Source organism: Poecilia latipinna, unplaced genomic scaffold, assembly GCF_001443285.1.
Source record: "Poecilia latipinna isolate Pla-1442-1.1 unplaced genomic scaffold, P_latipinna-1.0 Scaffold1729, whole genome shotgun sequence".
Lineage (NCBI taxonomy): Eukaryota > Metazoa > Chordata > Actinopteri > Cyprinodontiformes > Poeciliidae > Poecilia > Poecilia latipinna.
Window position 1 is genome coordinate 99,030 of NW_015114345.1, and position 14,586 is coordinate 113,615.

Below are 14,586 nucleotides of genomic sequence, written 5' to 3' on the forward strand. Positions count from 1 at the left end.
AATAAATTCTAATTAATTCAACCCAAATCATATTGGCCTTAAAGTCTAGATTTCACATTATAAACTTACAAACAAAAATTAAGGAATTACAAGATTATATAAGTATCCATGCAAATCCTTTATCTAATTTTGATATCTTATTGTCGAACTGATACTCAGCTGACTTTTTAATATGGGAATTGTACATCTTGAATGCCATTTTAAGAACATTTCTGTTTTAGAGACACATTGTGAAACAAAAAAAAAACAGCTGAGTCGCATGATAGAAAATAACATTTGCAGCTTTTCGTGATGAGCATATAAAGAATTTTTTTTCCCAGTATTGACAAGCCAGTGATTTTGATATAGATTGATACATAAAGCTAGTTTCAGCTACATTATTTAAACGTTTTATTAAAAAAAGAATAATTAGGACTATAATTTAGGTCAAAAACTGATTTGCATATTTGGATTTGGTGCCTGTTACCTTCATGAATCTTACATTAATATGCTCCAGATGAATTTTTGTGCTCTAAAATGTATGACTATTGAGATGTAGTGGTCTCATATCTCCATGACAACCAGTGAAAACGGGCGTGAAGAGTTAGGTAATGTTCCAGGTTCCCAGCACGGCTGTCTCGGGTTCACTTCTGCCCCCCTGTGGGTAAAGCAAACACCGCATGAGAGCTTGTATAGTGACACCAAGGTTAGTGATTAACCTTTGCTTCCTAGTCTCTCAGGACATACACACAGAGACGCCGGACAGCGCTGTCTCTGAGGCATGCTGCCGCTCGGCCGTTACATCCCACAACCGCCACCACCACCACCACCATGGGCGAGTGCAATAACTGTACGCGGGAACGGGCTTTAACCGGGGAGGACGACGTGACTGTGGCGTTTCACAAAGTTGTTAGCCATGACAACCAGAACCAGTTCTACAACCACCAAGAAGACGACGAGCATGGCGATGACGAGCAGACGGATGAAACAGTTCATCTACGAACTAACTATCTTCAGGATGAAGATGGTGAAGAGAAGCAGCGGGCGAGAGGAAGCGAAAATGTGCTGGAAGGCGGCGAGAAGGAATCGCTGTTGTGTGTGCTACCGGCGTTTTGCACGAGAGGCAAGGAGACCGCATCTTCCGGAGAAGAAACACCACCTGAGGGTAAGTTGTCTCCTAAAGTCCTAAACTTCGCTGTCACTGTGATAAGTTTATGACGAAAAGTAGAGGCAGAGTTGAAAAGAAAAACAGCCAATCAATGACTTCGTTTGTAGCTTTACGTTATACAACCGGGTTGCGTCATTTGTTAGTGCTGACAGTATTACATTCTAATACCAAGAAATAGGAGCAGCACTTTGTACCTTCATAATTTGTTCATTCAGTATTTATTTTATTTTATTTTTTTTTTACATTTCTCCAGTTAAGTGTTTTCGTTTTTTCTATATTTCACATCAAAACTCAGAGATTTAGCTGCGTTATCTACATGTTTTCCACTTCAGTAGCATATCTTTTCTAGTTTCATTAGTCATGGTTGATAAAACAGCAGCTCGGTTGCTAAGCGAGGGGCCTTTCTGCCTACTAGGCTGCTGTAATCCTTCTTAATTTTACGTCATTACTAAATAGGCTGGATGTATGGAAGCCCATTACTGCCACTGTAAAAACAACAACAATAAAAAGCAAAACAGAAAAAAAAAAGTTTTGAATTGACTTGTGGTCATAATCGCAACATAGTATAACTAAATATAGCTATGTCATTGTTATGATATATATAGTAGCTATGAGCTAGCTATCTCATCACATAGTTGGCTCTTAGATTTGACTTTGCTATACAGTATGAGATAGTATCAAGAATGCTATCTTATAATTATTAGAACTAAGTCAATACTGAGTTAATTTTCATATAACTTTGACTTCACTATTTAATGAAAATGAGATATTGTCATAGTATCATATTTGTTATTGCTGTTTTGTAAATATGAGATACTAAGTCAACATTATAAGTCATAATTGTGAAATTACGATACTTGTATCATTGCATTTATAAGTGTAGTTTTTAATTTATTTTTAAAAAATCAGATTTATGTATTTAAAAAGTGACAGTGCAGCATAAATGAACTGTAACTATATAACATGTTCCGTCTTCAGTTATGTGGTACTATTTTAAAATCATGAGCTAGCTAAATGATCATTGTGTTATATGTTTGTAATTATATTGGCAGAAATGGGCTTCCATAAATGACTGTGCACTTTTACAGAAACAAGATTACCTTTGTATTCCAGAGATAATCTGGAATACTTTTATTCCTCTTGTTAAAAAAAACACGTTAGGAATGTTGATGAAGACCTCATACTTAAGCAACAGTGCCAAGCTGTGTTTTGTTTATTCAGCCTCTATAAAAAAGAGCCATTTATAAGAGGTATGGAAGGGTTTTCCCCATTTGTGTTTCCTTGATTTTTTTGGAGTGACTGCATACTTTTAGAGTGATACTGTACTCTATGTGTTCTGTCCCTTAGGTAGCAAAAGTCGCACTAAGTTTAGAGTGCTGGTCTTGCTGAGTGTCTAAAGTCAACATTGTGTTATTAAAATCAAGTTTTTATATCATAAATCTCACCAATTAAATAAATGTATATTTTATACATAAAAAATAGTACTGTAAAAATGGATAAGCTCCAGAACCTGCATAAGAATATTGGAAGTATTACAAAGAGAACCTGTGGAATATTGAAGCTCAGGTATACATATTTTTTAGGTTGGAAAAATAATTGTAAATGGAAAACTGTAGGAGTTGTGTGATGTGTAAAAAACACTGGGACTGTCTCACAACCCACTGTTGACTATAAAAAGATAGCTAATGACAGAGAGAGGTTTGTTACACTACAGAAACATACTTACTTTGAAAAATCGCTCTAGTTTTAACAGTTAAGAATAAAATTTGATTATTTTTGAACAGAAATGATATCAAATCTCTACATGTGCCTGAAAGATTTTTTTTTTTTTGCCCCCAAAAGTTACAACATAAAAAACATTTTCCGTTTATTTTAAATAAACATGGGAAGCAATAAAAACCTTTCTCTAGTTTATAAAAGTCAGAGCCTACAGTAACCATATTTGCACATCTAAGAAGACATTAGGAGAATCAGTTTTTTTTTTCTCCTTTCAAATAAGGAGTTGCAAGATGACACCAAAACCAGTTTTGCAGACTTTGCACAGCATGGCATTCTTTTGTCATTTTCTCCATGTCATGTTTGTTTTTTTTTTGTTTGTTTTTTTCAAAACAGAGTTTTAAACATTGGAAATGTTCAGCATACAGAGTTAGAAAAGCAAGCACACCCAAGTAAAATGGCTAGAGCAAAGAAAGATGTCTGTATATTCCCAGACTGAAATCTAATCTCTGCAAACATATCAGTTTGTTGCTCTCCAGACAGCTTGTACAAACATTTCACCACAGTGTTTGTTTGGTGGATCTATGGTGCCCCAAAGAGTTCAGAAAAAACAGACAGAGCTCCTCTGCCTCAGTTAGCTGTTATATTATGAATACAATATGTACATTTTTTTTAACTCTTTGCATCCTCTTTGGCTAATCATTTATATTTCCACTCTTTGATTAATTTGTTTGTGCAATGCTTTCTTTTCCTTTTCTTCCACCCAGAGAAACCAAAGAAATGTCCCGGTCTGGGTTTGTTCTATGCTTTACTGGCTACAGTTTTCTTCTCCATCATCTCCCTGCTGGTGAAAACCATTGAGGGACTCCATGCCATCGAGATCAGCGCCATCCGCTGCTTCTTCCAGATGCTCTTTGTCTTACCGTTACTCATCTACCACAAGTAAGCAGAAGATCAACTTTTACTCTGTGTTTTTAGAAAAATTGCCTCAGAAAAACATTATGAGACAAATATCATTACACTGTCAATGGGAAGTAACGCGGGGCAATCTAAGTATTTAAAAGCTTATGAATGATGATCTTTTTAAAGGGCATTGTTGATTTAGTTTTTAAAATAAGGCCTACATTTGTTTAGCAAATTACAATACCTTGAAAAATTATTCTTACGGCATAACTACATTGGAAATGCATTTAGTTTCCTGCACTGGGATCTGTTTAGAATGTTTAGGCTAGTTAGCTTTTCTGTAGTGGTAAATTGTTTCTCTGCCATTAGCACATTGAGCAGCACGTACATGAGCTTGATTGGCAGTGCCAAAAGCTTCCTCCTAGCTCTGATTGGTTGTTTCTGACTGGGAGCAGTTCATTTCTGCAGATGGCTGTAGGACCACAAGGAGACGGCAGAGAAGCTCGTCTTTCCTTTTTTTTTTTTCTCACTTATTGTCAGTCTCAAATTATACTGCATACCTCAAAAGACTTGGAGTTGGAATTGCAGCACTAAGTGTTGATCCAGTTGCAGCTTGCATTTGAGATTTTTAACTGTAAAATATGGTGGAGACCATGTATCATCTTCCATATATTTCACAGTTGTGCTCTTCTTTCTGTGGGTTTATCACATCAAATTCCAGTGAAATACTATAAAGTTTGTGGTTTTAATGTGACAAAATGTATAAATGTGTATGTGGTGTAAATACTTCTGCCAGGCAGTGAATCTCTGTCATAGCAAAGTGATTTAAAAAAGCGACAGATGGCATAAATTTAAACTACTTTTTAAAAATTAAACAAAATAACTTAAATCTGAAGTCTGCAAGTACTATTCCCCTTTTCCTCATCTATTTTTTAATCAGTCCAACCTTTCATTCCCTACATTGGTTTTTCATTCATAATCATCCTCCATCTCATCAGCTAAACATCCATGCATCTCTGTCACTTCTGCCGTACCTAGCGTTATCACTTTCCCCTGCCACCATGCCTGAATCCATCCATCTTTTCCAGGTGTTTTTTTCTACTTCTTGTATCACTAAATCTACTCAGCCATCCTTTCAGTCACACATTCATCCATCATCCTGGTGTATCTGCTCCTCCAGGACAGGTTTCCTTGGTCCCCGAGATAAACGTATTTATTTGGTGCTTCGGGGTTTCTTCGGCTCCAATGCAATGATCCTTCTCTACTATGCAGTTCAGCAGATGCCGCTGGCAGACGCCACTGTCATCATGTTCAGGTGAGTGCTGTTAAAAAAATCCTAGCTGCATTAAATAAAAATTTTAAAAAAGTATATATAAAGTTTCACTTAAAAATCAAAGTTCTGCTGTTGTGCTTCTTATTTATCCATGAAATACTTGCAACTAATTCCATCAGCAATCCAGTCTTTACCTCGATCCTGGCTTGGGTATTCCTCAAAGAGAGATGTACAATCTGGGATTGCGTGTTCACTGTGTTCACCCTGACCGGAGTCATCCTCATTGCTCGCCCGCCGTTCCTCTTCGGCGAGCACCTCAGCGGCATCGAAGGCGACTACACTAACCACGTCAAGGGAACTGTTGCTGCCTTCGGAGGTGACGAAATTAATACTTTGGTTGACTCATTTATATTTGGTGGATTTTTGCTTTTGGGTAACATCCAACCTGTTAACCACCTCTATTCTCCATAGTGACTTTCCTCCCTTTTAGATGATCTTATACTTTCTGTCAGTTACATTTTTAAACATCAGCACAAGCAGCAGCATGGGGGAAAAAAAGAGACTTTAGGTATTTGATTCACCCCCACACAGAAATTGCAAACCTGTTTTCACTTTCACAAAAGTTCCAGTGAAATGATCTCATCAGGTCTTGGTTGATTGTCTTCTTGAGTCACAGAATTGTGTTACTTTGTACCACAAGTAACTCTAGAGCAGTTAAGTCCAGGATCTGTTTTCAGTTTCTTTCCTTCTCTTTTTGTCTTTAGAGAGCAAACCCTGCATTCACACCGAAAAAAACACAAGTGTAGCATTGTAGAGACAAAGACCCATTATGTTAACTAAAATAGGCTTCCAGGCTCACGTTTGCCTCAATGGGAGCCTCGGCACTGTTAGTTCACCTGTTTTTTGGGAGTTTTCTGGAAGTGGAAATATTGCCTTTTGTAGGACTGACAAGCAGATGAATGCTTAATTCATATCCAAGCTGCAGTTATACCTGTTGCTTATGCACCCATTTCTATTGTAGTTTTTTCCTTCCAATCAACTTTCCATTAATACGTTTGTGATTGTTTAGGCCATAACAAAGCATACCTGTATTACTATTTTTTTTTTAAACTGGTGTTGTATTTTACAGCATCAGGATTGTTTTCTCTCAGATTTGAACTCAAAACCTTTTTTTTCTTACAGGTGCAATTGGAGCTGCTTTCACTTTTGTCATTCTGCGAAAAATGGGGAAGAGCGTCCACTATTACCTCTCTGTGTGGTACTACGCCGTCATCGGCCTTCTCGAGTGCATTATCACCACATCCGTCCTGGGCGAGTGGAATCTTCCGTTCTGTGGTCGAGATCGCTGGATACTGATGCTTATTGCTGTTCTGGGCATCGCTGGCCAGACCTTCCTCACTAAGGCGCTGCAGATTGAGAAGGCCGGACCCGTGTCCCTGATGAGGACTGTGGACGTGGTGCTGTCCTTTTTCTTTCAGTTTGTTTTCTTTCATCGTGTGCCGACCTGGTGGAGCCTCGGGGGGGCACTGTGTGTCGTGTTGAGCACCAGCGGAGTTGCACTTAGGAAGTGGTTTAACAGCTCCCGCAAGAGCTGAGAGAGGAATGCAGAAGTTTGCTTACACTCATCACCTCCCCTTTATCAGAATTAGTATTCTTTGTCATACCAAATGACAAAGAACCACCCAAATGATTTGGCTGATCTATATTATTTTCAAGATTTTTTTTTTTTTTTTTCTGGAAAGGGGAAGACCATTCCAGAAGCTTAATGTTAGTTCAATGTTCAACTTTTGGAACATTCAGTTATATCAAAAGTATCAATAATCTATCTGTTGACATCTGATGATGTTGATTGATTAATTTGGTGGGAGAAGTATGCCTCTATATTATCCCACTTAGTTTGTGCAATGCACTAATGTGTGTAGAAGTGAAACAATACCACACCATGATGCTGCCCCCACCATGCTTGGCAGTTGGTATATTGTTTTTAGGTTTGAAGACCTCTTTCTGTTTTGTTTTTTTTTGTTTGTTTTTGTTTTACAAGCTTACCATTTTTTTTTATCTATCAGAGGTTTAAAGTTTGGGTAAGGTGGTTGAAACTTTGGTATTGTTGGAGGTTACAACGGGACGATAATGCTCAACAAACATCAGAACTGATTTTTAAAAAATAAGTAAAAGTGGCTTACATTCAGTTCCTGAAAGCACCTGGTTAAGGTGTGCAAAAATGAATTGACAATACTTACAAGCCATAGAACCAACCAGAAATTGGGCTTTAAACTTCCTTTGAAAATGATACATTTTTTATATTGTACAGTTGTGCTTAGAAATGGAAAAGTCCAAACATTCATGCTTATGTTGTGTGTATGCAAACTTCTGACCAATATTTTGCTATTTTACTTTATAGTAGTTTCCCTTTTTTTAACTTTCATGTATGTTTTTAGTTTACTTTGTACTTTAAATGCAAACATGAAGAGATGCAGGCCACAATAACAGGGTCATGTATGATAGATTAAAATTCAGAAGCAATTTTAATATATTTATGCATGTTGATTTCAAGAGTCAACCTGTGTAGGTTATTGTGCGCTTGTATTTTGCTTAAAATAACATCTGCAGGGAATGAGAATAAGAAAAGTCTTTAAAAGCTGTATCCTGCTTCCTGGAAGCCTTCCTGAATGAACTGAGAAGTTCTAAAAGTCTGGTTGAGTGAAACCGTTTTTAAAAAATGCCCTCTGTCATATTTTTCTATAACTTGTACAGAAGCTCCAAAGATAGACTGGGACCATTTTTGTTGAATCACATTACTTACTACTAGCTTTTATTTTATACTAGCTTTTATTTTAAAGTGATTTGCACTAGGTGCTACTGAATAGTTAATAAAGTACTGTATGTATTAGCATTTTCCCCCCCGTGAAACTGGGTTATTTATGAGCATTGACTAGAAATTATATCCTGAAAACAGGGTTGCTCTGCCTTAGTCCCTGAGGGGTTTAAAATATTTTCTTAAATATGCACAGATTATATATTAATGATACCCAATTATTTTTTTCCATTACTGTGCTGTACGTAAAGTGCCATTCTGTAGGGGAATTGTGAAAATAAATATATAGTCGTAATCATAACATTTTACATCTGTTGGCACCACTATTAAAGGTGTCTAAAATACCTTAAAATAAATCCATCATTCATTAACGTTGATCATTTTACACTTGGTATCAAATCTTTTATTTGAATGAATGTATTTTCTGAGAAAAACATCATACAGCATGGAATACATCTGCTCTACTTGAATTACATATATTTTTTTAGAAACCTCTATTTAAGGTTGGATTTTGCTCCACATGTAATAAAATGAACTGAGGTAAAACTTGTTTTTCTACCATTTTCAGGGGGAGATTTTGCTATTTAACAATAAAAGATGAATTTATTTAATTGCTTTTTTACATCTTTACCAGCAGTGGCAATACGATGAAATGACCCTGCAATCTGCCTGTAGAATATCTCTTAAAGGGAAATACTTTTCCATCTACAGCTCATACTGATTTCTAATCATCAGCATATCTCTCAGGTCAGCTAGCACTTTAAGATCATCTAATAATCTATGCAAAATTGAAGTAGCTCAGATGTTTTGTTTCGATTTTTTCTTCCCAGATAAAATAATCTACTCTAAACATGGCACTACATCATCAGTTTTTCAACATTTGGAGCTCAGTGGAGCTTTGCTTAAATAGTATTTATGTGCATCTTTGCTTCTAGTAATGTAATGCTGAGGAATAGGAAAGTATTCAATTAGTAAAAAAAAAAATTCTTAATTTTATCTTTTCTCAAAACAAAAATAACAAAACCAGCTCATTTTAAAACTGACTCAGGGTCTGAATGAAATGTACATGACGTTTGACTGACCTCGAACATTTAAGTTGGGTCATTTGCCATCAGTCTATTTAAATGGTTAAAAATACTTGATGCACAGTTTTATTTGAATTGTATCTAATCAGAGCAGCACTAAAAGCAAATATGTTTACTTAACTGGACTGTAAAAGGTTGCCTTGTGTATCTGTGGAGTAATATCCGTTCTTATCCAAAAGCCTTATTCTTAACGCACAGTTTGTTACGCAGCACTACAGCTATAAGCGTCTCAGCACAGCTTTAATCTTTTATTTGATCTGGGATAGTGTAAAAGTGAGATGATGAGGTTAGTGGTACCTCGCTGCTACTTAATATCCTGAAATGTCTTTGTCAACATTTGTTTTTGCTGTTCTTTTACAAACTTTATGTACATGTTAGACCTGTTGGGCAATGGGTCAGCACATACGTACAGGTTAAATTGGTCTCTTTATACAGTAAATCCTATAACAAGTCTTTGAAATCAGAGTTTGCACAGTTCAGCTTAATTAATGTGCCTTCTCAGAGAAGGAAAACTGAAAAAATGCGCACGTAAGATGCGTGTTGCATGTGGTCACTTTAACAAGCACTGCACCTCACTCTATGCGAGTAGAAAGCCCTGTATTAGAGTGACTCCAGAGTTTTCTGATTGTTTTTTAATTTGCTGTGGTTTTCTATAATGACATCTAATGTTAGACTGGAAAATTTCGGTTCGCCATGAACCTCATTAAATTGCTGCCTAAACAACAACTGGGATATACAGTTTTAGAAAAGCGAAAAGTTTTTAGTAAAATGTTAGAAAATGCACTGGACTTGTAAACCCAGTAATGCAGCACTTACGGTATTTTGTACTCAGCTTTAAAACCTTTTACTATTTCTGTATGTAAACCAACATTTCTTTGAGATGTATACCTTTCTTCCTAGTGGTAGATTACTTTTAGTATGTCATATTTTCATAATAAACTTTTTAAATTCAGAAGTCACACTGTGTGAGGATTTCATTTCCAATATTTTATTACAGGAACATCTTTTGAGACTCGTCTCATTTAGATCTATTACACAAGCAACAAATGACATAAAAACAATAATAACACAATCTACTTAACCCTTGTAAAGAGTGATAGTATGCATTACCAGCAGAAGGGTTCTTGCTTATTAAAACCACCCTGGGCAATTGCCCAAATGGCCCATTTTATAAACCACAACTGGCATTCTTACAACTACCAGTTTTATTTGTAAGATTAATGTGTATCAGTCATTTTTTTGCATCTTTGCTACATGTATCACTGACTGAAATTTGTACCAGTATTGATGTTATGATATTCCTAAACACTTCAGCAGCAATAAAAGCTTTTGCACTCAAAAGCTCTTATTTTCATTACAATTTTTGAAACCTAATCATGTACTTTCCATATTTGTTCAGTTGCGTGAGCTTATTTATGTTGTTTGGCAGCTGTAGTTTAATACATGCCAAAATGGCATCAGGCAACAGGTGGGGCTGGTGGAACAAATGTTACTGTATGAGTAAAAGTATGATACTAGTGGCTCTGGCTTTGAAAGATTGGGATGAACTAAATGTAGCAGACAGAAGAAGAGTTGAGGATTTATCACCCAGATGGATAGAATCAAGGACACATTGAAGCAAAAAATCTCCCAATTGGGATGTCACAAAGAACATTTTTCAGGTTACTGAAGATGATTGAAAAGACTTGGCGTGGGGGGGGGGGGGACTCCTGGGCAAGATTTTCACAATCTCTTTAAGAAAGTGCTTTGTATTATTTCCCAACAAATTCTCTGAAAGGAATTTGAAGAGTTGTCCTTTACTGCAGTACAGCCCTTCAACATCAGTGAAACTTGTGGAAAACACTTGAACTCCGCAGAGCTCTTGTCTGCACTCAGAGCAGCCTGGCCCTAACAACTGAGTCAGTAAATGACAGCTGGGTAAAAACTGGGCTAAACAGGCTATTTCCAGAGACTAAACAGGCAGAAATGGATGGCATTGTTCAGAATGTAGCATTGTAGTAAGGCGGGTAGCATTACTGGGCATGTGTATGTTTTCACAGTCTTCCATACTATTATTATTATTATTATTAGTTAGCACTACTTTTGAAGTGCTAACTATATTAAAAATAGATTTAGATATTGATTTGTATCTGGAAAACAATACTGTCATGCAAAAAAAAAGTAATGACACCCCATTAAATATTGAGTTATTTTTCACTTATTTCACTTATTTGATGACAGGGAAATGATTTACTCGTTATGCATCACAAACATAAAATATATGCATCATGACACCCTGTTTCTTAATGTTTGTCTGCCTAATAAGTTTGCATTGGTCTTTATAATGCTGTCGCTGTTCAGTAAGAAAATCTTTTTTCAAAATATGTAAAAAAAAAACAAAAGTATGCAGACTGTTGTAGGGTCTCCTAAATTTTTCTTATTGTGAGTGGAATTCACAATCACAAGAAAACATGGAAAATATGCTAAAATGGGTGATAATTTTGTTATATCAAAGCAAAATACCACCTCTTGACTGGTTTATCCAAAGGCCAACTTTCTTTCAGAAAAATTTTCGGAAATTATAATTTATAGCACATTCTGGATTTCTTCACTTACAATAAGAAGGTGCAGTTAGTTTGACCGTAAGATCAGTGTTTTCTTTCTGAATATGCAATAAGAGTTTTCAGACAGCAGGGGGCAGGAACGATAAAAGCATAGGCTTGTCTTTGCTGCCGATTATGATCACAATTCAAACACTGATGTTCAATATGGTTAACTGCCACTGAAGTAGACACATGGTTTTCTAACATAAATGCGTTCTGGCCACAGATAAAGTGTGGAAAAGTGGACCTATTAGGTTCAATTATGTAAGTGATCGAAAGGTGAGATCATACAAATATATTATCATGTGTTAGGAAATAAATTCAGATGTGAATAAGTGAGTAAAAAGTAGATTTGATCTGTGAGCCAAAAACAAAGAATGTTCCACTTCATCTTAATATTCACAAAAAATGTATTTGCAATATTGTTGTTTCAGGCCATCGCTCCTCTGTGCACCAGAGCAATTAGGTGAGGAAAAAACAAACAAACTCTTAAACAATTGAATCATATTTTCTCCAGTATTTTCATTTACAGTCTTTATGGAAACATAACTATTCAGAAAATTACTGGTTTTACTTGTAAACAGTTCCCAGTAAACATGTTCATATTTTCAACCTTTTCACATTTTGTCACATTAGAACAGCACAAATACATTACAAACCAAAACGTGTTTTTTAAATAGTGTGTAATAAATTGACACAAAGCATCCATCCCTCATCAACACATGCTCGTTCTTTCAGGGTGAAAGGCAGCAGTCATTGGGTAAGAGATGGGTCACACCCCAGATGGGTCACCAGGCTGACAAAGGGCAACACAGAGACACACAGGACTAACAGCAAAGCACACAAGAAAAGGCAATTTAGAGAAATCAATCAAGAGTCATGTTTTAGTATTGTGGGAAAAAGCCAGATCACCCAGTGAGAACCCACGCATGAACTGAGAGAACATGCTTCATGCAAAAAATAAATCATGCTGTGATTCAAACCCAGGGCTTTCTTACTGTACTATAAAGGCCAAACAACACAGCAGCAGTAAGTTGGGGATAAAGTTATGGAGCAGTTGAAAGCATGGCTCAGTCCTTTATCCAACAATAGGAAGAGTATGGCATGACTGCAAACTAACCAAATCAGAGGTTCACCTTTCAGCAGGACAACAGTCCTGAATATGGAGCCAGAAGAACAATGAAACGGCATGGATTAAAGCATGTTTATGTGTTAGAATGGCCCAGTCATTGTCCAGACATACATAATTGATTTAATGTGACAAGACTTGGAAGCATCTGCTCTCAATCCAACCTTACTGCAAAGACTTACGGCTATAAAGCAGTGAAAGGTGTGTAAAGTATTCACTCACATGCGATGAATACAAAGACATACCACACTTTTCAGATTTTCACTCTAATTTAGGAAAAAGTTTTCCACTTTATTATTATTGTTCTTTCTGCTGGTCCATAGCAAATCATTTTAATCTCTCATTCAAAGTTTTTCATCAAAAGACTAGATAGAGTCTAAAGATTGTAATAATTAAGATTCTGTTTCTCTTTTCAACTCGTTCTTTTTCATGCTTTGAGACAAAAGGCAAACAATAATACACTTGTTAATGTTTACAGCTCAATCTGAATATCTATGAAATAATGAGTCAGGCAACTTTTAACACCCACCTAAACCTAGAGGTTTCAGGAATGGCCTTATCTTAACGCTTGACTAACTTCCATGGCCGATATTTTAAACTGCTTTGAGCAATTTTTCTTGCAATTTAGATTAGTTTTGTCAAAGCAGTAAACTTTAACCCTAGCTTAATTTATGTGTGGAGCATGTCCAAACAGACTCCTTTGTAAGTGTCTGTCCCCACGGTTACACAGAGAAAAGGGCAGGAATGAGACTCAGCTGTTGTGTTTAATGAAAATTGCATTGTTATCATTTTGTAGGAGTCATCCACAATGACCCTATGCTTCTAATAACTCATCACCCGGTGCATTATATTTGTAACAGTTATTAAACTGTAAAAAAGTGTATCATTGTTAGGTTATTCAAAATACTTTTTTTAATTCCTGAGATGAATTAAAATGGTCTTATTTGATTATTCAAATGCATGTTTTACAACGAAACCTACATTTTAAGAATACAAAAACAAACTAAACTTGTTTTTATATACTTTTTCGTATTGATTTTACTCAGACACATGTAATCTGTGTTTTTCTTTTGAAACAAGACCAAATTTGTCTCCTGGAGCCAACAGGCCAAACAGAAAATATCTGATTCCAATCATTTTTGTGTTATCTTATATTTTCTGAGACACATCAAACCCTCAGAGTGAAAGCAGAACTTTTTCCAAGCTTTAAATCTGATAACTTCACTCTCTGTTTGCACACCTTAACCATCAATCATCTTGACAAGATACATAGCAAGTTATCCTTTGCAACATCCCAGTGCAATGTAGCAGTTTTATTAGACTTTATGGAGTCCCATAAAAATGTACCAGAACTTTAGATACACCTTATCTAGTTTCAGGAACATGCATATAAACTGATATGTCAAAAGAAGAGATGTGAAAAACATCTGGTTAGTATCAGTAAATAAGTGTAAGCATGTTGTGGTAGGCTGTGTGAAAAAAATAAAAAATCCTAGATAGAGTGAGAAGCCCCCCCACCCTTCCATTTTTTAATCAGGAAAGGGGGATTCCCAAAGGTTTGCATGTGCCTGGGTGGAGGAGAGTTTGGGGGACTGGATGGGCTTCACATTCCTGTTGGATGGCATCAGACTTCCCATCAGAGGAGCTGGAGGAATTTGGAAAACAGGCCCCCATTTTCCAAAGCTGAAATATAAGAAAAGGAATTTCTGAAATAGAGCAATAAAAGTACTCATTCTTATTGGTCATTTGCCATTTTCAGATAAATTATTTGTAGTTCAGGGCCGATTTCAGGTTCATCTGTCAGTTAAGAGGAAATGCAGCCAATTTGGTGGTATGAGTTACACTCAGTGTTCTAGATAGTGGATGACACAGGACAGCTGTGGCTGACCCTTAAGCTTTTATTTGCATTACTGCAAATGAGCTCTGCAGTAAAAAC

At 36.3% G+C, this 14,586-nt stretch overlaps 1 protein-coding gene across 1 annotated transcript; it reads left to right on the plus strand.

Annotated features, from left to right (window-relative positions):
• Positions 1–32: 32 nt before the first annotated feature.
• On the plus strand, positions 33–9,894 carry slc35g1 (solute carrier family 35 member G1). Its single transcript, XM_015060609.1, has 5 exons — positions 33–1,144; positions 3,631–3,805; positions 4,947–5,081; positions 5,219–5,415; positions 6,222–9,894. Exons 1-5 carry the CDS (start codon positions 811–813, stop codon positions 6,632–6,634), a joined length of 1,254 nt encoding a protein of 417 aa, XP_014916095.1. The 5' UTR covers positions 33–810; the 3' UTR covers positions 6,635–9,894.
• Positions 9,895–14,586: the final 4,692 nt, after the last annotated feature.

Coding starts and splice junctions, on each gene's coding strand:
- slc35g1 (XM_015060609.1), top strand. CDS start 811: ATGGGCGAGTGCAATAACTGTACGCGGGAACGGGCTTTAACCGGGGAG. Junction 3,806..4,946: donor CCGTTACTCATCTACCACAA/GTAAGCAGAAGA, acceptor CTGCTCCTCCAG/GACAGGTTTCCTTGGTCCCC. Junction 5,416..6,221: donor AACTGTTGCTGCCTTCGGAG/GTGACGAAATTA, acceptor TTTTTCTTACAG/GTGCAATTGGAGCTGCTTTC.